General features: G+C 44.1%; 1 protein-coding gene across 1 annotated transcript in view; it reads right to left on the bottom strand.

Annotated features, from left to right (window-relative positions):
* LOC124798585 (neuronal acetylcholine receptor subunit alpha-10-like) overlaps positions 1-22,970 on the bottom strand; it is a 224,888-nt gene that overhangs the window by 35,306 nt on the left and 166,612 nt on the right. The window contains exon 7 of the mRNA XM_047262047.1: positions 9,821-9,976. Coding sequence (XP_047118003.1) covers positions 9,821-9,976 — 156 coding nt within the window. The remainder of the gene's footprint in view (positions 1-9,820; positions 9,977-22,970) is intronic.

Below are 22,970 nucleotides of genomic sequence, written 5' to 3'. Positions count from 1 at the left end.
TCCCAGAACCTACTGCAGCCTACATCCTTCTGAATCTGCGTAGTATATTCATTTCTTGGTCTCCCTCTACGATTTTTACCCTTCACACATCCCTCCAATACTAAATTGGGGATCCCTTGATGCCTCAGAACGTGTCCTACCAACCGATCCCTTCTTCTAGTCATTGTGCCACAAACTCCTCTTCTCCCCAATCCTATTCAATACCTACTCATTAGTTACATGATCTACCCATCTAATCTTCAGCATTCTTCTGTACCACCACATTTCGAAAGCTTCTATTCTCTTCTTGCCTAAACTTGTTATCGTCCATGTTTCACTTCCATACATGGCTACACTCCATACAAATGCTTTCAGAAACGACTTCCTGACTCTTAAATCTATACTCGATGTTAACAAATTTCTCTTCTTCAGAAACGCTTTCCTTGCCATTGCCAGTCTACATTTTATATCCTCTCTACTTCGACCATCATCAGTTATTTTGCTCCCCCAATTAGCAAAACTCCTTTACTACTTTAAGTGTCTCATTTCCTAATCTAATTCCCTCAGCATCCTCCGACTTAGTTCGACTACATTCCATTATCCTCGTTTTTCTTTTGTTGATGTTCATCTTATATCCTCCTTTCAAGACACTATCCATTCAATTCAAGTGCTCTTCCAAGTCCTTTGCTGTCTCTGACGGAATTACAATGTCATCGGCGAACCTCAAAGTTTTTATTTCGTCTCCATGGATTTTAATACCTACTCCGAATTTTTCTTTTGTTTCCTTCGTTAAAGGGCTAGATATGCAATGGCGTAAACAATACCACGAGGTTTTAAAAGTGTAATAACGTCTTTTGTCTGTTCTTTTTTTTTTTTTTTGCATAATCTACAGTTCTGAAGACTGTTTTGAGTAATATCCCCACGATATATGAATTTCAAGAGCTCAGATGGAAACGCAGTTCTAAGCAAAGATGGGAATGCAGAAAGGTGGAAGGAGTATACTGATATTCTACACAGGGCGATGTACTTCAGGAAAAAATTGTGGAATGGAAGAGGATGTAGATGAAGATGAAATGGGAGATATGATACTGCGTGAAGAATTTGACAGAGTACTGAAAGACTTGAGTCGAAACAAGGGCCCGGGAGTAGACAACATTCCATTAGAACTACTGACAGTCTTGGGAGAGCCAGTCCTCACAAAACTCTACCATCTGGTGAGCAAGATGTACGAGAGAGGTGAAATACCATCAGACTTCAAGAAGAATATAATAGTTCCAATCCCAAAGAAAGCATGTGTTGACAGATGTGAAAATTACCAAACTGTCAGTTTAATAAGTCACGGATGCAAAATACTAACGCGAATTCTTTACAGACGAATGGAGAAACTGGTAGAAGCCGACATTGGGGAAGATCAATTTGGATTCCGTAAAAATGTTGGAACACGTGAGGCAATACTGACCCTACGACCTATCTTAGAAAATAGATTAAGGAAAGGCAAACCTACGTTTCTAGCATTTGTAGACTTAGAGAAAGCTTTTGACAATGTTGACTGCAACACTCTCTTTCAAATTCTGAAGGTGTCAGGGGTAAAATACAGGGAGCGAAAGGCTATTTACAATTTGTAGAGAAACCAGATGGCAGTTATAAGAGTCGAGGGGCATGAAAGGGAAGCAGTGGTTGGTAAGGGAGTGAGCCAGGATTGTAGCCTATTCCCGATGTTATTCAATCTGTATATTGAGCAAGCAGTAAAGGGAACAAAAGAAAAATTCGGAATAGGGATTAAAATCCATGGAGAAGAAATAAAAACTTTGAGGTTCGCCGATGAATTGTAATTCTGTCAGAGACAACAAAGGACCTCGAACAGCAGTTGAACGGGATGGACGGTGTCTTGAAAGGAGGATATAAGATGAACATCAACAAAAGCAAAACGAGGATAATAGAATGTAGTCACATTAACTCGAGTGATGCTGAGGGAATTAGATTAGGAAATGAGATACATAAAGTAGTAAAGGAGTTTTGCTATTTGGGGAGCAAAATAACTAATGACGGTCGAAGTAATGAGAATATAAAATGTAGACTGGCAATGGCAAGGAAAGCGTTTCTGAAGAAGAGAAATTTGTTAATATCGAGTATACATTTGGGTGCCAGGAAATCATTTCTGAAAGTATTTGTGTGAAGTGTAGCCATGTGGCCAAGTGAAACATGGACGATAAATAGTTTGGGCAAGAAGAGAACAGAAGCTTTCGAAATGTGGTGCTACAGAAGGATGGTGAAGAATAGATGGGTAGATCACATAATTAATGAGGAGGTATTGAACAGATTTGGGGAGAAGACAAATTTGTGGCGCAACTTGAGAAGAAGAAGGGACCGGTTGGTAGGACATGTTCTGAGGAATCAAGGGATCACCAATTTAGTATTGGAGGGCAGCGTGGAGGGTAAAAATCGTAGAGGAAGAACAAGAGATGAATACACTAAGCAGATTCAGAAGGATGCAGGCTGCAGTATGTACTGGGAGATGAAGAAGCTTGCACAGGATAGAGTAGCATGGAGAGCTGCATTAGACCAGTCTCAGGACTGAAGACCACAACAACAACAAAATGAACTGTTAGCGAAGACCATGGGGAAGGAACAGCAGGCGTAATCCTCACAGTGTTGCTGCCCTTTGTCCCTGGTCAAATCTCAATAATTTTCCAGATTTCTATTCCATTTAATGAATGGAAACATTATTTTTCATGTGTTGAGTTGCATCAGACCCCATCAATTTAATTTTCAACCATTGCACCTTTTCAACACCTACAGTTTCCTTAGCCATTGAAAATATACATTTTGTACTATGTTTGATTTGAAAAAGTTCTGACTGATCCGGTTTAAACTTCAAACGGGTTCTTTCTCCTTCAGTGTTTTATGAGATCCCATAATCATCTACTGGGAATATAAATTTGGCTTTGCGTTTAGCAGATACATTGCTGCTGCAGTCCCTTTCATTAGGGAGGAAACAATGACGTGATTCTAGAAATTTTTGATTTGTTTTCTCAAACGTAGTGTGGTGGACAACACAGCCCCACAGCAAAGCTATATTCTTGTTTCTCTTTTGTCCCTCACACGTGTCAGAATGTGTTATTAAACGGTCAGCTTTCGTATTTACTGATCTGAGGTAAGATAATGGACATGATCCCACTTCATTAGCAACATTCTGAGCAGTGTGTTCCCTCCACAAATACTTGCATCCTGAATCATGTTCGCAACCATGCATGTCTAGATTGCACACTCCCAACTTTCTTTTATAAAAAAACATTTGTAGTAAGAAGAGGCAGAGATAATGTTTGCTCCATGTCATGCACAAACTATTGTTTTTAGGCTTTTCAATATCTACTCCCTTCTTGCTTCCTCTGCACGCTGCTTATACAATTTCAACATTTTGAGAAGTTATCCCTCCTGCCTTACTGTGACTCTCATTCGATCACAAACAGAACCTGTATAACTTTTAGCTTTCTTCAAAAATAAACTGAACTTAGTACTAAGTAAATTTCTGTAATACTATTCTATAACAGGATTAACTTTTTCCTTGCGTAGCTTATTATGAAATTCATCCATTTTGCTCATTGATAGGTCTTGTGATAAATGCTGGCTCTTCATTATCTACAGTATTGTAATGACTTTTCTCGGTCGGAAAACTTTAAATACGTTCCACATGAAATTCGATGTCGCTATCAGGTACTCATGTTTCCCACATTCATCCTGCAGAACAACTGGCGAAACAGAACTCAGTTGCTTCAATAGAATTCGTGATAACCTCTCATTACCAACACCATGAAAGTTGAGGAATTTGGTTTTGCATACTTTAACGTTATTATTGTCCTATAAGGAAAAAATGCCACCCCAACTAAATAATATACAGCTAATACCATTTAATATAATTACAAATTAATTATGACTGTAAACCAGTGCCCAGCTTGTTAAATTCCATGAGATGGTATACACCTTAAATCTGATGAAATAAATATGTGATTGTTTTTATGACTGTCTTGTGAATTAGTATTTCCACGACGTTTCTTGATATTCATTACATGAACCATTCCTGAAATATGTACATTTTGCTGGTCGAAATCACTAATGCACCACGACGTGTCATGATCATATGCTCCATCATTTGTATCGCCCAAACGTTCGAAACATCACATGCCACATTTACAATATTTGTATCATAAACCACATTTACAGTATTTGTATCACAAGCCACATTTACAATATCTTTATCTCTTCGCAGATACACATTTCCCACTTGAATTAACATACACTTGACACACATTTCTTTTCCTTTTTCCAGTGTTTTTCATTCACTGATCACAATTTTGCACACGTTTCCTTGTTTTTTTAATTATTTCACTATTTCCTTGCATTATGCCACCCATCTTGAATGTTTACATCACATGGTACGAGCTATTTGTTCCCACTGGCTCCTTGGATATGGCCCTCTATGGCTCTTAAGGGAACTGTGATTTCATAGAGAGCGTTTTTCTCTCTCTCTCTATTATTATATCGCAGTATGAGGGATTTGGACCAAACCATCCATTTAGTGAAGCACTTCAATCAGCATACAATCCACAGATGACATCAGCTACAAAAACATGAAAACTGGTTTGACCCACTCTGACTCTCAGCCCTTCAACTATTGCCTCTCAAATAAAGTGTCATTTCTGTTCGCCTCACTGCATATTTGTTTCAGTTACCTTCTTTACTATACTGCAGCAGTTCATTCTATGTACAGTCCATGTTTCGTTGAGCTATGACAGCCACATATGCGAAAGTCACTTTCGTCCTTAAGTTTTGTTCACCAATGTACTTTCAGAATATACTTTTATGAAAGGTGACAACTATTAGTGAACAGTAACCATTAGTGAACAAACCATTTAATACAGGAAAGAGACAGTAAATACATGGTGAGTCAGGATGAAAGGTTGTTATTTATTTTCTATACTATGAAACATTGTCATGTTTACAAATTAAGACAGTACTGTAGAGCAAGCTGAGACGAACAGTTTGATGCGATACCCTTGTGGTCTATCAAGTCGGGAAACTGCCTGAAATTGGCCCACAAAAACTACGTGAAGTACAGCGCACGCGCGTCGAGCGAGTTTCTCAACATTCTCGCGCTCTCTTCGCACAAATCATTAGTTCTAGAGAAAACAATGAATAGGACCTTTTTTGTAGGAAATTAAACATAGTTTAATTTTTTACTGCGACCTGCTTTAGCTGGAGGCTGTGGTTTTCAAGTTATTCAAGAAAAGTGATATTAAATGTGTTGTACGTATCTCGGAAACCATCCGGAATATGGCATATGTCCATACGAAGTTTTTTGCTCAGAATCACCAAAACTATCACCCCTCAAAGCATGTACCTTTCCTCCTGACTCACCCCGTATATATATATATATATATATATATATATATATATATATATATATATATATATATATATATATAGCCAGGAGGTTATAATTGAATATTCCCTGTTTAATACGTTGTAACACGGAAATTAATTACAGTATGAGGACCAAACTTGGTAGCATTAATGTCAAGGACATGGGGAAGAGAAATAATGCAGAATGTTTTTAATTGGAACACTGTTAATGTCCTGCTACGGTAAATCATACCATTACATACCGGTACCATTACTGCTACAGAAGGGGCTTAATATGGCGCAGAAGAGTCTGAAAGCGCAGGATTGCATTCTGCAGAGCAGAACGAAGCATGTCCGTAGCTATGCTGACAACCTCGCTTGATATGCTGCTCTTCAGATCAGCCGATCAACAAGTTCCCCTGGTAAACCCTGTCCTTTAGGCAGCCCCACAGCCAAAAATCACAGGGAGTGACGTCAGGTGATCGTCCCAACCAAGCGATTGGAAACGACCGGCTGATAATTCGATCGTTTCCAAATGTGTCTCGGAGAAGCAGGTGAACTTCACGAACGATGTGCGGTGGGACATCATCTTGCGTGAGAACTGTTTAATTCAATGCGACTCTCGCCTGTAGGGTGGGTAGGACATGCTAGAGAAGCGTATCGCAGTAACGCTGGCCAGTCACACTGCATGTCTCTGGTCCCTCAAAAAAGAATAGGCCAATGATCTACACCTACATCTACATCTACATGAATACTCTGCAATTCACATTTAAGTGCTTGGCAGAGGGTTCACCGAACCACAATCATACTATCTCTCTACCATTCCACTCCCGAACAGCGCGCGGGAAAAACGAACACCTAAACATTTCTGTTCGAGCTCTGATTTCTCTTATTTTATTTTGATGATCATTCCTACCTATGTAGGTTGGGCTCAACAAAATATTTTCGCATTCGGAAGAGAAAGTTGGTGACTGAAATGTCGTATATAGATCTCGCCACGACAAAAAATGTCTTTGCTTTAATGACTTCCATCCCAACTCGCGTATCATATCTACCACACTCTCTCCCCTATTACGTGATAATACAAAACGAGCTGCCCTTTTTTGCACCCTTTCGATGTCCTCCGTCAATCCCACCTGGTAAGGATCCCCCACCGCGCAGCAATATTCTAACAGAGGACGAACGAGTGTAGTGTAAGCTGTCTCTTTAGTGGACTTGTTGCATCTTCTAAGTGTGCTGCCAATGAAACGCTACCTTTGGCTCGCCTTCCCCACAATATTATCTATGTGGTCTTTCCAACTGAAGTTGTTCGTAATTTCAACACCCAGGTACTTAGCTGAATTGACAGCCTTGAGAATTGTATTACTTATCGAGTAATCGAATTCCAACGGAATTCTTTTGGAATTCGTGTGGATCACCTCACACGTTTCGTTATTTAGCGTCAACTGCCACCTGCCACACCACACAGAAATCTTTTCTAAATCGCTTTGCAACTGATACTGGTCTTCGGATGACCTTACTACATGGTAAATTACAGCATCATCTGCGAACAACCTAAGAGAACTGCTCAGATTGTCACCCAGGTCATTTATATAGATCAGGAATAGCAGAGGTCCCAGGACGCTTCCCTGGGGAACACGTGATATCACTTCAGTGTTACTCGATGATTTGCCGTCTATTACTACGAACTGCGACCTTCCTGACAGGAAATCACGACTCCAGTCGCACAACTGAGACGATACCCCATAGGCCCGCAGCTTGATTAGAAGTCGCTTGTGAGGAACGGTGTCAAAAGCTTTCCGGAAATCTAGAAATACGGAATCAAGTTGAGATCCCCTGACGATAGCGGCCATTACTTCGTGCGAATAAAGAGCTAGCTACGTTGCACAAGAACGATGTTTTCTGAAACCATGCTGATTGCGTATCAATAGATCGTTCCCTTCGAGGTGATTCATAATGTTTGAATACACTATATGCTCCAAAACCCTACTGCAAACCGACGTCAATGATATAGGTCTGTAGTTCAATGGATTACTCCTACTACCTTTCTCGTACACTGGTGCGACCTGCGCAATTTTCCAATCTGTAGGTACAGATCTATCGGTGAGCGAGCGGTTGTATATGATTGCTAAGTAGGGAGCTATTGTATCAGCGTAATCTGAAAGGAACCTCATCGGTATACAATCTGGACCTGAAGACTTGCCCGTATCAAGCGATCTGAGTTGCTTCGCAACCTCTAATGTATCTACTTCTAAGAAACGCATGCTAGTAGCTGTTCGTGTTTCAAATTCTGGAATATTCCATCCGTCTTCCCTGGTGAAGGAATTTCGGGAAACTGCGTTCAATAACTCCGCTTTAGAGGCACAGTCGTCGGTAACAGTACCATCGGCACTGCGCAGCGAAGGTACTGACTGCGTCTTGCCGCTTGTGTACTTTACATACGATGAACGTAACCGTGAAGTCACACCACGCGAGAAACTACATGCACAGTGACTGGAGGTGCACATCCCCACACTCGGCAATTCTGAGTGTTCACCTCACGCATCAGAGAAAAATGAGCTTCGCTGTCCATAGGACGGCTCAGGGCCAGCCCTCGTCAACTTCAGTCCTTGTGAGAAAGTGGGAAGTGAAGTAAACACGCCGTTGTGCGTCCCGTGGTGCAAGCCTTTCAGCTGGCAATATTCGCGAAGTGCAGCTGCAGCATTACTATTGTTTTGATAATAGAGCTTCACCAATAATGCCCTGCTCCTTTTGTCCAAGCTCATGTTGACAGGTCAACAAGTGCACTGTGACTGGTCAGGGTGTGAGACTATGAATCGCGATGACTGATCACGGCACTTGGTGGCCATAGTCGGAACTGTACGGTGGCGCTGTGATGCATGGAAATTATGCACCCCATAATCTAGACATTAATGCTACCAAGTTTGGTACTCGTTTGGTAATTAGTTTCCGTGTTATAACGTGTACATAGGGAAGTTTAATTATAATCACCCCGTATATACACTACTGGCCATTAAAATTGCTACACCACGAAGATAACGTGCTACAGACGCGAAATTTAACCGACAGGAAGAAGATGCTACGACATGCAAATGATAAGCTTTTCAGAATATTCACACAAGGTTGGCGCCGGTGGCGACACCTACAACGTGTTGACATGAGCAAAGTTTCCAACCGATTTCCCATACACAAACAGCAGTTGACCGGCGTTGCCTGGTGAAACGTTGTTGTAATGCCTCCTGTAAGGAGGAGAAATACGTACCATCACGCTTCCGACTTTGATAAAGGTCGGATTGTAGCCGACATTGCTGCTCGCGTTGGTCGAGATCCAATGACTGTCAGTAGAATATGGAATCGGTGGGTTCACGAGGGTAATGCGGAACGCCGCGCTGGATTCCAACGGCCTCGTATCGCTAGCAGTCGAGATGACAGGCATATTATCTGCATGGCTGTAACGGATCGTGCAGCCACGTCTCGATCCCTGAGTAAACAGATGGGGACGTTTGCAAGACGACAACCATCTGCACGAACAGTTCGACGACGTTTGCAGCAGCATGGACTATCAGCTCGGAGACCGTGGTTGCAGTTACCCTTGACGCTGTATCACAGACAGGAGCGCCTGCGATGGTGTACTCAACGACGAACCTGGGTGCAGGAATGGCAAAACGTCATTTTTTCGGATGAGTCCACGTTCTGTTTACAGTATCATGATGGTGGCCTCCGTGTTTGGCGACATCGCGGTGAACGCACATTGGAAGCGTGTATTCGTCATCGCCATACTGGCGTATCAACCGGCGTGATGGTATGGGGTGCCATTGGTTACACGTCTCGGTCACCTCTTGTTCGCATTGACGGCTCTTTGAACAGTGGACGTTACATTTCAGATGTGTTACGACTCGTTGCTCTAACTTTATTCGATCCCTCCGAAACCCTACATTCCAGCAGGATAATGCACGGCCGCATGTTGCAGGTCCTGTAGGGGCTCTTCTGGATACAGAAAATGTTCGACTGCTGCCCTGTCCAGCCCATTCTCCAGATCCTTCACCAACTGAAAACGTCTGGTCAATGGTGGACGAGCAACTGGCTCGTCACAATACGCCAGTCACTACCCTTGATGAACTGTGGTATCGTGTTGAAGCTGCATGGGCAGCTGTACCTGTAAACGCCATCCAAGCTCTGTTTGACTCAATGCCCAGGCGTATTATTACGGCCAGAGGTGGTTGTTCGGGTACTGATTTCTCATGATCTGTGCACCCAAATTTCGTGAAAAGGTAATCACATTTCAGTTCTGGTATAATATATTTGTCCAACGAATACCCGTTTATCATCTGCATTTCCTCTCGGTGTAGCAATTTTAATGGCCAGTGTTGTATAAAGCGTGTGAATCTGTGGGTCGGAGGACGTTTTGATGTCAGCAATTGCGAAGCAGTGAAACACTCACCGATAGGCGGCACAGAGATGCCGGCTGGACCATAGATGACGCTGGCGATGACTTGCAGGATAAACAGGTGTGCCAACACTCCGGCGGCCGCCAGCAAGGGACGCTGCGGCGTGGATGGCGGCAGCAAGTATGGCAGCAGTGTGAGTAGTGCCAGACCTACAGAACAGCACCGAACAGCACATTCACCACATACTGCGCCAAGACTAAGGGAGCACAGCGTAGTAAATGAAGTGATACGTAAGCCAGGTCTGCGCACGCACTTGAAGCTGGTACTGGTCGCCTGATATCACACGTCTTACACGAGGAAGCTGTGACGGCAATCATACAACTCGATGAGACCTCCACAGCAGAATTTGATGTACTGGTAACTGCAGTGATGAAGAGAGATACTGATAGTGCTTAAATAGTTAGGCCAGGAAATGCGTAGCTTTGTTTTGAAAACTGAATCAATCTTAAGTATGCATTAGCAACAGGCTAACTGATATGTTTACACCCGAAAAAAAAGAACGATGGAGATAACAACAGCGTAGAAGGGTAACTCGTACACAATCCGATGTCTGATTTCAGTACCACGGTGTTTTCCTAGGCATTTTCCTACCTGAGGCAGCTTACTCTGAGTTCCTCCTATTTTTAAACTTACTTAACCAATTATTTGTAGGGGATTAACAGTTTAGCCTGGATTCTGAGTAATGATGAAACTTGGCATTGCTGCTCAAAAAAACATTTTTAACCAGTTGTATATCTGAAAACGAGTCTGGAATTACATTCAAGGGGAGCAGGGAATGAAAGAATAAGCCTTATGAAACTTAAGTAAGTATTTACTGTGAAATAAAAACAAACAAGAATCAAAATAAAGGAAGTCTGCTCGAAAGTGTCCCCCTATACACGTCTGTGAAATCAAAATCTGCTTCTGGGTAATGTTCGGTACCATTTGTTCCACTCCATGTTTTATGAAGCACTTCGATTCTCCTTGGCCATCCAGATGATGGTCAAAACATTGCTGCTGATGCCTGTTCGAAACTTGCCCTCCTGAAGTCATCTTGTTTGGGAGGTGGGTTCCTGCGACGGTACGACGACGTACTATGAGTGTTGGTTGGTATTAGTCATGTCATCATATACTGCAGATCATTGTATTCTGTTGAATTTTGCCTTCTGGAGGAATATGTTCACTAGGTGGGTGCAATGTGTGCATACATTTTCGTCTTGAACGACTACTCATAATTGGTGTATTGACTGTAGGGACGGACAATAACACGACCGCTACGGTCGCAGGTTCGAATCCTGCCTCGGGTATGGATGTGTGTGATGTCCTTAGGTTAGTCAGGTTTAACTAGTTCTAAGTTCTAGGGGACTGATGACCTCAGAAGTTAAGTCCCATAGTGCTCAGAGCCATTTGAACCATTTGATGGACAATAGGTTGGGGGATCCTCTTACAGTATTGCACAGCCGTCTATAGTGAGGGGTGTCTGACATGAGTCCTTGGTAGTTGCCCAAAACATGATTGAGATTTCTCCCTTCTGAACCCATAGGATTGTATGTCTGAGCTGTGCACTGGCATCTGACGTAAATACTTGATATTAGCCCAAACCATGGTTGAGATTCCTCCCTTCTGAAAGCATAGGACTACATGTCTAGATAAATATTTGATACTAGCCCAAAAGATGGTTAGTTTCCTCCATTCTCAACCAAAAGGATTGCATGATTGTGCTCTGCCTTGACGTCCGACATAGATACCTGACACTATCCCAAAACATGGTTGAGATTCCTTACTGACCCATAGAATTGCGTGTCTGAGCGACGCATTTTCGTCTGACATAAGTACTTGATACTAGCCCAAAACATGGTTGAGATTTCTCCCTTCTGAACCCATAGGACTGCGTGTCTGAGCTGTGCATTAGTACCTCTTTGCCTGTTACTCAGACCGCAGATAAATCTCACATTGATTGGTGTTGTTGTGGCATCAGCTGCCGGCAGGCCAATATGAACAGCCATGGTGTATGTGGGCCAGCAACCACGTAGTCCTGCAGCTGGGCATTGCAATATGCTATCATAGTGCTCTGCAGTACGGCTTTCTAACACTACCAGTTGATGAGACTGCTACACGCTGTGCCAACAAGCAGCAGCTCCACTGCCGACAACACGAAAGGAACCAAGCTTCTCTTACAATACTATAACACCCTCGGCCACAGCGAATCTTTATGCTTCCAGCTCAGCTACACCAGAGTTCCATGAAGTCTGTGCATACAAGTCTCCTCTTCAGTCGTTGGTTGGATGTGCAGCCGATCAGCTACATCCTCATCGAGTAGCATCAACTATGCTAAACCGCTGCTCTACAAGCCGTCAGCGAGCTCTGATGGTTCCGAGTCTCGAATTGGATCCACCGAGGCGACGCTGCCCAGTTGGTGCCATCGCCTGACACCCCAGCTAGTCCCTGAGGCTCCTCGGTTGAACTCTATACGTTCGATCCAGCCGCCGTTACGCTGCCACCGTATTCCACTGCCTCAGATTTCTCGCTTGCTGCTCGCCTGCTGCGATCGACTCCTAGGCTGCAGCCATTGATGTCCTGCGTGGAAGCGTTGCGCAGGAATTCTTGACTCTGCGCTCGCCGCTGGAAATCCCATCCCCCAGCTTCCAACGAATGTCACTTTGGAGTCTGAAGTCGCCATCCCGAAACTCTGTCGGTCTGTGCAGTGCGACAGTTTCGAGAACCCGACGCTATTGATCCAGTTTCTGTTCCTGGTACTCCCTTGCCCACTCTCTTTGCACACAATGGTACTGGATGATTTGGATTATTGTTCATTAGGGAAGACTGGAATGCAGATTGATCATGTGGAGACCATTCTGTACTGTGTGTGTCAACATAACACTCCCAGTCGCCTCCAACAGTTCAGTGTTCCGTTGTGTTGGTCATTCTCGGATTACCTGTAGACCATAACTTGCAAAGATCAGTCATCATCTTGTGCTGTTGACTGCAGCCAACCATTACAGGAAAGACCTACAGTTTGCGGCTTGTGAAAATGAATTAGCATCAAATGACGTACATGTTATGTAAGCCACTGTTGGTCAGCTTACCATGATGACGAGTGTTCTTGGTATAAAGAGATAACGTGGGCACAGTTCTCTGCGTCACATTGCGACCATAAGCCAGATTGTCGTGTTCACGACTGGAGACACAGGGCGCTCTCCTGAAGTGCAGTGGCAATGCAGATTTACTTTTACCTCTGTTACACAGGTCCCTTGAGCGGCTTTTGAGGTCACAAGAGTCTTGACGAAGGGAGCCGTAACCGGTAAATAAACAAATATAATTGCGATCTCTACTGTTGCTTTTACCTTTTCGTGAGTGAGTTTTCGAGTATCTGAATAGGTAACATAAATTGCCGTATCTTTTGATTGAAATGATTCAGAAGCTTCAAATGGTTCTACCTCGAAGACACCATGGATCTTAATATGAGACAGAAACTTGAGCTCGGTGCGTCTACCAGTTCCTGAGAAAAAGGGTTCTTAATAGTCGGACGGACATAGAGACAAACTGGCTGACTAGCTGACAACAAAGCGACGCCATGAGGGTTCCGTTTGTACAGATTGAGGCACAGTACCGTAAAAACATCACTTTTACCATTCATCATGGTGATGCTTTTGTGGCGAAATTCCTGTGACTCAGCGCATTTCAACGCGAAGAAGCTTATTAAGGAATTAGTACCAGAGATGGAAGAAGCGTCTACTGAGAGAAAAAAAAACAATTTAAGACCAGGAATTAAAATCCAGGCCATTGAATTAGGCACTTACCTACTGGACCATGAAGCAGCAACACTGCACAGCCTCGTATAATAGCATGGGCCTATGCAACAAGGCTCGACACCTGTTGGGTTGGGGGGTTGGGTTGTTTCTGGGAGGAGACCAAACAGCAAGGTCATCGGTCTCATCGGATTATGGAAGGAACCATCCCTGCATTTGCGTGGAGCGATTTAGGGAAATCACGGAAAACCTAGATCAGGATAGCCGGACGCGGGATTGACCCGTCGTCCTCCCGAATGCGAGTCCAGTGTGCTAACCACTGCGCCACCTCGATCGGTCGACATCTGTAAAGAGGCCCCAATGCAGCAGCGTGCTGGCACACCATTGTGCCATCGCACCAGCTGGACGTCGCTGCAGCCTGGCTAGTTACTGTAATGAGGGACACTTCTCTACACGGCTTTACTAACCCCTCCAGTAGACATCGAGATTGATGCAGTGGAGCTGGCAAACGTACTGCTGCAGAGTAGTGCAGTGCCACTGGGCCAAATGTTTACCTACTGGTAGCGACGGGCGTGGTCGGGACGTTCCAGTTCCGATTTCAACAGCTGGTTACCAAGCCTTAGCCTCATGCAGCGTCAAGCTGATCTCGTCTTGTGTTTACCTTCGTGCTCGTCCTCTACGCCACTGTAGATTAATTCACTGGTTGAGATTTGTTACCTATTCTAGTGTTCAGCTCCCCGGCTTGTACTCCAGACACCATAAGCTAGCATGGTTACGTTCCTCCCGGCAGCGACGATTCTATGGTGTTGTCACGCCCGGGGCGATACTGAAGCGGCGTGTGTGACATTTTCATCAGCAGCAACAGTGCACATGTAAATACTGACTGCCCGGAAAGGCAGGTCATCGAACTGGTGAGTCACCAGTCCGGCATGTTCCACAGAGAAGCATCCACCATGAAGCCTCTCCACTCCATCGTCATTTTGACACGGAGTCCAGTAGCCGCCTGGTGAGCCGAGGGTCAAACTGAGGCCCTCGTAGCCTCCGAGCCACTGGGGCGCCTGACAGTGCCATCCAGCTGTCTCGCACTCGGCGAGCCAAGTCAGACTGTCACATCAGCCATAACGTAGCTAGGCCACTAGTGCATACACCACGACTAAATGAATAACGAAAGTTAATGTTTATTGATACGAGGGCAAATCAGAAAATCTTTTCCCCTACTCTTTTAGCCAAATTGCGGCAGTAAATGCGAAGTCATTTATTACCAGCGTTGGACCTTCCTTGGTTCGTGCCGGGCTTATATCCCGGTCGCTCCGCCGCACAGCTCTGCTATCAGTTGTTATTTTAAATTGGTGATTGTGGTGTGCATACTGTAAGACCTTCGGTACACACACCATCAGATTATTTGACTTTTTGCTCTAACGAAGTGGGCGAGTGTCAGCAATATGTCTCGTGGTCTTATCGTGGCGTGTTTATCTTCTGCTGTTAGGTCAGACGATAGAAATGCCGCTTGCACGCTTAGAGTAGCAGATTGACGGTGACCAACTTTAAACAGAACTTGATTAATTTTCACACACATTTCTTAAAATAATAATAAGCATAAACATTACGTAACTTGATTCTGGATGCTGTTTACAATTGACAATCTGAAGTTCCTTTGGCCTTGGTACGTTAATCTTATTCTCACATATCTCTGATACTTGACAAAGTATCTATACGTTTCTCATCATGGCTATGTACAGAAATATGATAATCTTATTAGGCGCAGACTGAAACTTGACTATAGACTGGTACAGACAAATGTAGACTGGTACAGACTGGTGCAGACAAATGCAGACTGACTAATCGGAGGTCTGTACACTCGTTATAATACCTCGCACGTTCAGGTATCACTGCGCGAGTGGGATCCGCGAGGAAAAAAGGTTCTACATCAGCGGCAATCTCAGTGGCTGCGTTACATATTAATACACGGATCGGCGGAAGCAGAATTTGGTCCGTCTCTATGGCAGCGCCATCTCGTAGTGTGGAGACGGACGAGCGCTGCGCCTGCGCTGTTGTGCTTAGCGGGGCGCGCTCTAGTGGGAAATTTGTGTACGCGCTGAGAATGCGGAACTATGTACACAACAGTGATTTTGCTTCAAACCTTAGAACAACCTTTTTTTTTTTTTCATTTATTGAATTTCAATTCCCCCCGAAGGGGGCGGGCTGGCAGCAGCTTAGTATGCCGCTCTTCAGCCGACAGATTTTGTGACAAAGATCAAGAGAACAAATAATAAAAAACAGGCGATAAAATCGGAGACTTAGAGAGTAACAAGGCGAAAAGAAATCGTGGAACTTAAAACAACAACATAGGGATGATGACGCTAATAAAAATACATACGAAGCAGACAGGGAAAACAATAGACAATTAAAAAAAACACGGCGACAGTCTGGATTCTGTTCGCAAAGGACATAAAATTCACACCTAGCGACAGCATGGTTTCTGTTCGCAACACGAGAAAGACAAACAACACTGAATAGTCACTGGAACACTGCACTAAAAAGTTGGCAAATGTGACACCACAGTCGAGAGCAGGTGGGGGGAAACTGGACAGAAGATGGGAAAACAAAAAAGGGGGGCAAGGAGAGTAAAAAAGAAGGGGGGAGCCGGGAAAGGAGCTGAAGGAGGATGAGGACCCATAAGAGGGGTCAGGGGCAGACGCGACAGGGAGTGGGGTAGGCAGAGGAGGGGAATACAAAAGGACTGGGGGGGAGAAGGGAGGTAGGGAGAGGTTTAGTGGGGAGAAAAACAGGACAGAAAGGGGGGGGAGAGGGAGCCCAGGGAAAGGACAGAGGAAAGGAGGGGGATGGAGGATCAGAGTTGATAGGAGGGATAAATGGAGGGAGAGAGGGCATCATCCGGGAGGGGGAGTTGATGGAAGCCACCTTGGGAAAGGAGATGAAGGGTGTAGAGATGGAGGGTAGGGGGGACACAACGGTGAAGACGTGGCAGGGGGCGGGGACGGGAGAGGAGAGGAGCAACCAGGGGGTGAGGGGGTTCAAGACGGCGGGAGGTGTAGAGGATGCGGATATGTTCGAGGAATAGGAGCAGATGGGGGAAGGAATGAGATCATAGAGGATCCGCGTGGGGGACGGGAGGCGGATACGGAAGGCGAGGCGGAGTGCATGACGCTCAAGGATCTGGAGGGACTGATAGAATTTGGGGGGGGGGGGGTTTAGAACAACGAAGTTTGATTCGTTTTCTATGGAGCAATGGACGAACACCTATCGAGATCTACAGGGAAATGCAGCTCACATATGGGGAAAACTGTTTCGCTTTGAGAACAGTGAGATGGTGGTAGTGGTGATTTGAGTTCGACAAAGGCCGTGAAGTCTTGCACGACAAAGAGCGGTCGGGAAGGCCGTCTTCGTCGTTGACTGACGACAACATTTCCTAAGTGGACGCAAAGGTGAAAACAGCTTGGTCTGTGCACATCACAGCCATTTCCCGGGAGCTCGACATATCGTGTGAGAGTGCAGCGATTCATAAATAACAATGAAGTCGAGACAGTAGTTCAACTATGGTTCCATAATCAGCTGGACGAATTCTGCTGCAGGGCCATCTCAAATTTAGTGCAGCCATGGGACAAATGTGTGAACTGGTGTGAGTACTAAGTGGAAAAATAGTGTAAAGTATGTAGAATAGAATGTATATTTGTCATTACCTGTATGTACCTTATCTTGCGTAATAAAAATTAGGGGCAAAGACTTTCTGATTGCCCTCGTGCATTATGCTCAACATAACTATTCACGGTTTTATTTGTGAACAACTGTTTCATCGACGTAAACCAATGGCTGTTTGAAAAGTGATGCTTCAATTTCTCTTAAAAATCTCTTAGGGTGAGCAAATGCGATTCGTTGTTCAAGCAAGACCGTTCGTTTAACATGATACTCTTTTTAATCGACGACGTACATAGAAATATTTTCCTGCGATGTTCTATGTTCACATACAACTACAGTTTTGCACAACATAAGAAATCACTTTTAACATAGCATTTCTTTGTGTTCTCCTTACCGTCAGAAGGATTTTCGGCCTACAGTAAAATACATGTATATCAGTCAATCTGGTGCTTGCTTTAAGTAACTCATTGCTTCTTCTTTCAGTAGAATCCCTGTACTTGGAATCGTGTTCTTTCCTCCTTTATGTACACACTATCAGTTCCTCACCTTTCCCTCGTGAAAGCAAGTTACAACGCTTTCTCCATTAAGTGTCTCTTCTTTCCTTTTTGACATGAAAATGTTAAATTAAGTAACCTTCTTACTATTTAATTGCTTGAAAAAACAGCCGACATTTGCAGAGACGTTTAGTTATCATTTCGGATGGATGTGCTGGTGAGATAAAAATTTAGTCTTGCTACAGATTGGAAAATTGCGCAGGTCGCACCAGTGTTTAAGAAGGGTAGTAGGAGTAATACATCGAACTACAGACCTATATCATTGACGTCAGTTTGCAGCAAGGTTTTGGAGCATATAGTGTATTCAAACATTATGAATCACCTCGAAGGGAACGATCTATTGATACGTAATCAGCATGGTTTCAGAAAACATCGTTCTTGTGCAACGCAGCTAGCTCTTTATTCGCACGAAGTAATGGACACTATCGACAGGGGATCTCAGGCTGATTCCGTATTTCTGGATTTCCGGAAAGCTTTTGACACCGTTCCTCACAAGCGACTTCTAATCAAGCTGCGGGCCTATGGGGTATCGTCTCAGTAGTGCGACTGGATTCGTGATTTCCTGCCAGGATGGTCGCAGTTCGTAGTAATAGAACGCAAATCATCGAGTAAAACTGAAGTGATATCAGGTGTTCCCCAGGAAAGCGTCGTGGGACCTCTGCTGTTCCTGATCTACACTCCTGGAAATGGAAAAAAGAACACATTGACACCGGTGTGTCAGACCCACCATACTTGCTCCGGACACTGCGAGAGGGCTGTACAAGCAATGATCACACGCACGGCACAGCGGACACACCAGGAACCGCGGTGTTGGCCGTTGAATGGCGCTAGCTGCGCAGCATTTGTGCACCGCTGCCGTCAGTGTCAGCCAGTTTGCCGTGGCATACGGAGCTCCATCGCAGTCTTTAACACTGGTAGCATGCCGCGACAGCGTGGACGTGAACCGTATCTGCAGTTGACGGACTTTGAGCGAGGGCGTATAGTGGGCATGCGGGAGGCCGGGTGGACGTACCGCCGAATTGCTCAACACGTGGGGCGTGAGGTCTCCACAATACATCGATGTTGTCGCCAGTGGTCGGCGGAAGGTGCACGTGCCCGTCGACCTGGGACCGGACCGCAGCGACGCACGGATGCACGCCGAGACCGTAGGATCCTACGCAGTGCCGTAGGGGACCGCACCGCCACTTCCCAGCAAATTAGGGACACTGTTGCTCCTGGGGTATCGGCGAGGACCATTCGCAACCGTCTCCATGAAGCTGGGCTACGGTCCCGCACACCGTTAGGCCGTCTTCCGCTCACGCCCCAACATCGTGCAGCCCGCCTCCAGTGGTGTCGCGACAGGCGTGAATGGAGGGACGAATGGAGACGTGTCGTCTTCAGCGATGAGAGTCGCTTCTGCCTTGGTGCCAATGATGGTCGTATGCGTGTTTGGCGCCGTGCAGGTGAGCGCCACAATCAAGACTGCATACGACCGAGGCACACAGGGCCAACACCCGGCATCATGGTGTGGGGAGCGATCTACACTGGCCGTACACCACTGGTGATCGTCGAGGGGACACTGAATAGTGCACGGTACATCCAAACCGTCATCGAACCCGTCGTTCTACCATTCCTAGACCGGCAAGGGAACTTGCTGTTCCAACAGGACAATGCACGTCCGAATGTATCCCGTGCCATCCAAAGTGCTCTAGAAGGTGTAAGTCAACTACCCTGGCCAGAAAGATCTCCGGATCTGTCCCCCATTGAGCATGTTTGGGACTGGATGAGGCGTCGTCTCACGCGGTCTGCACGTCCAGCACGAACGCTGGTCCAACTGAGGCGCCAGGTGGAAATGGCATGGCAAGCCGTTCCACAGGACTACATCCAGCATCTCTACGATCGTCTCCATGGGAGAATAGCAGCCTGCATTGCTGCGGAAGGTGGATATACACTGTACTACTGCCGACATTGTGCATGCTCTGTTGCCTGTGTCTATGTGCCTGTGGTTCTGTCAGTGTGATCATATGATGTATCTGACCCCAGGAATGTGTCAATAAAGTTCTTATTTCAATTTCCAGGAGTGTATATAAATGACGTGGGTGACAATCTGAGCAGTTCTCTTAGGTTGTTCGCAGATGATGCTGTAATTTACCGTCTAGTAAGGTCATCCAAAGACCAGTATCAGTTGCAAAGCGATTTAGAAAAGATTGCTGTGTGGTGTGGCAGGTGGCAGTTGACGCTAAATAACACAAAGTCTGAGGTGATCCACATGAGTTCCAAAAGAAATCCGTTGGAATTCGATTACACGATATATACTAAAGTTCTCAAGGCTGTCAATTCAACTAAGTACCTGGGTGTTAAAATTACGAACAACTTCAGTTGGAAAGACCACACAGATAATATTGTAGGGATGGCGAACCAAAGGTTGCGTCTCATTGGCAGGACACTTAGAAGATGCAAGAAGTCCACTAAAGAGACAGCTCACACTACAGTCGTTCGTCCTCTGTTAGAATATTGCTGCGCGGTGTGGGGTCCTTACCAGGTGGGATTGACGGAGGACATCGAAAGGGTGCAAAAAAGAGCAGCTCGTTTTGTATTATCACGTAATAGGGGAGAGAGTATGGGAGATATGATACGCGAGTTGAGATGGAAGTCATTAAAGCAAAGACGTTTTTCGTCGCGGGAGGATCTATTTACGAAATTTCAGTCGCCAACTTTCTCTTCCGAATGCGAAAATATTTTGTTGAGCCCAACCTACATAGGTAGGAATGATCATCAAAATAAAATAAGAGAAATCAGAGCTCGAACAGAAAGGTTCGGGAGTGGAATGGTAGAGAGATAGTATGATTGTGGTTCGATGAACCCTCTGCCAAGCACTTAAATGTGAATTGCAGAGAAGTCATGTAGATGTAGATGTACTTTTATACGTACGTATACTGGACCACAACCTGAAAATAACTTATGTCTTCCACATGAGAGTTCTTTATTTTTTGCACAACGATCATAATTTTGGTCTTTTTGTAAAAAATGGCATCAAATGATTGAATTTTTTGGTGGCAGGGACATCATTACTTCTTCTCAACAGCTGCCTGCATCTTTCAGCAAGACGTACCAGACATTAGTATTCAACACGGAAGAAGGTAGTGATCGCTACTTGAAATCAACTGCAAAGGAAACCGTTAAACTGAAAGCAGCGGGAGTGTATAAACTAGAGTCATCTAAGAGCTAAGTTCTTGTGCGGGACATTTATTCCAGGCCTTGACATACAATTGCAACTACCAATTCATCATCGTCCGGCCCAAACCACTAATCATAGAAACTTGAAATTTGCAGAGGGTTTTTATCTTATACTGTAGGCGTCGTTCAAGAGGTGATTTTTTTCGAAATTACATCTCTAAGAGGGCGAAATAGGGAATGAAAGGTTTTCTGAAAATATATCGCTATTGTAAAAATTTTGAAGCTATACCTACGAAACTGGTATTTGGTTCCTCGGTAGGTAATAAGTAAATATGTGTTTCATTATTTTTGGAAATGTGACCCGCGTGAGGCTGAATCAGTGGATGAAAATGCTTTTGAAAATAAATCATTATTAAAGAACTGCTAAAGTATTTATAAAGCTACACGTATGAAAATTGATATTTGACTTTTCGGCTAGAAATGAAAAACACTTCCTACAATGTTTTTTTTTTTTTAAATGAAACCCCTAAGGGGGTGAAATAAGGGATGAAATGTTTCATGATAATAGTTCATTATGAAAGCATTTTTGAAGCTAAATCTATTAATATTTGAATTTGTCTTCTCGATTAGAAATAAAAATTACGTGTTTTACTGTTTTTGGAAATGCAACACCTTTGGGGGGTGAAGTAGGGGATCACTGTTTTTATAGCAGCATTTCATTATGCAAATATTTTTGAAGCTAAAGCTGTAAAAATTTGTATCTGGAAACTGTATTAGAAATAAAAGCATACATGATTCATTGTTTTTGGAAATTCAGCCCCTAAGGGGGTGGAATAGGCGACACTGATTCACTGACTCACCATTGCCTAGCCCAGACCGCTAAGGATAGAAGCTTGAAATTTGGAGAGGATGTTGACGTTACACTGCAGGCATAGTTTAAGAAGGGTCAGTACTAAAATCCACTCCCAAAGGGGTGAAACAGGGGACGAAAGTCTTTTTGAAAATATATCGCTAGTAACAGCAGTTGAATGGAATGGACAGTGTCTTGAAAGGAGGATATAAGATGAACATCAACAAAAGCAAAACAAGGATAATGGAATGTAGTCGAATTAAGTCGGGTGATGCTGAGGGAATTAGATTAGAAAATGAGGCACTTAAAGTAGTAAAGGAGTTTTGCTATTTGGGGAGCAAAATAACTGATGATGGTCGAAGTAGAGAGGATATAAAATGTAGGCTGTCAATGGCAAGGAAAGCGTTTCTGAAGAAGAGAAATTTGTTAACATCGTGTATAGATTTAAGTGTCAGGAAGTCATTTCTGAAAGTATTCGTATGGAGTGTAGCCATGTATGGAAGTGAAACATGGACGATAAATAGTTTGGACAAGAAGAGAATAGAAGCTTTCGAAATGTGGTGCTACAGAAGAATGCTGAAGATTAGATGGGTAGATCACATAACTAATGAGGAAGTATTGAATAGGATTGGGGAGAAGAGAAGTTTGTGGCACAACTTGACCAGAAGAAGGGATCGGTTGGTAGGACATGTTATGAGGCATCAAGGGATCACCAATTTAGTATTGGAGGGCAGCGTGGAGGGTAAAAATTGTAGAGGGAGACCAAGAGATGAATACACTAAGCAGATTCAGAAGGATGTAGGTTGCAGTAGGTACTGGGAGATGAAAAAGCTTGCACAGGATAGAGTAGCATGGAGAGCTGCATCAAACCAGTCTCAGGACTGAAGACCACAACAACAACAACAAGGTGATAACGAAAATAATAACGAACATTGATATTTGGATTCTCAGTCAGGAATTAAAATTTCTAGTTTCAACATTTTTAGTAATTCAACCACTAAGAGGGTGAAATAGTGGATGAAAGTTTTTTGACAATAAATCCTTATTAAAGAACTAAGAAATTTTTGAAGCTACAGGTATGGAAATTGGTATTTGACTTCTCAGTAAGAAATAAAAAGAAAGGTCTTTCAGTGTTTTTGGAAGTTCTGCACCCTAAGGAAGTGAAACAGGGGATAACAATTTCATAAAATTTCATTGT

Source organism: Schistocerca piceifrons, chromosome 5, assembly GCF_021461385.2.
Source record: "Schistocerca piceifrons isolate TAMUIC-IGC-003096 chromosome 5, iqSchPice1.1, whole genome shotgun sequence".
Lineage (NCBI taxonomy): Eukaryota > Metazoa > Arthropoda > Insecta > Orthoptera > Acrididae > Schistocerca > Schistocerca piceifrons.
The sequence above is the reverse complement of the archived record's forward strand: the minus strand, read 5'-3'. Positions and strand labels throughout refer to the sequence as shown.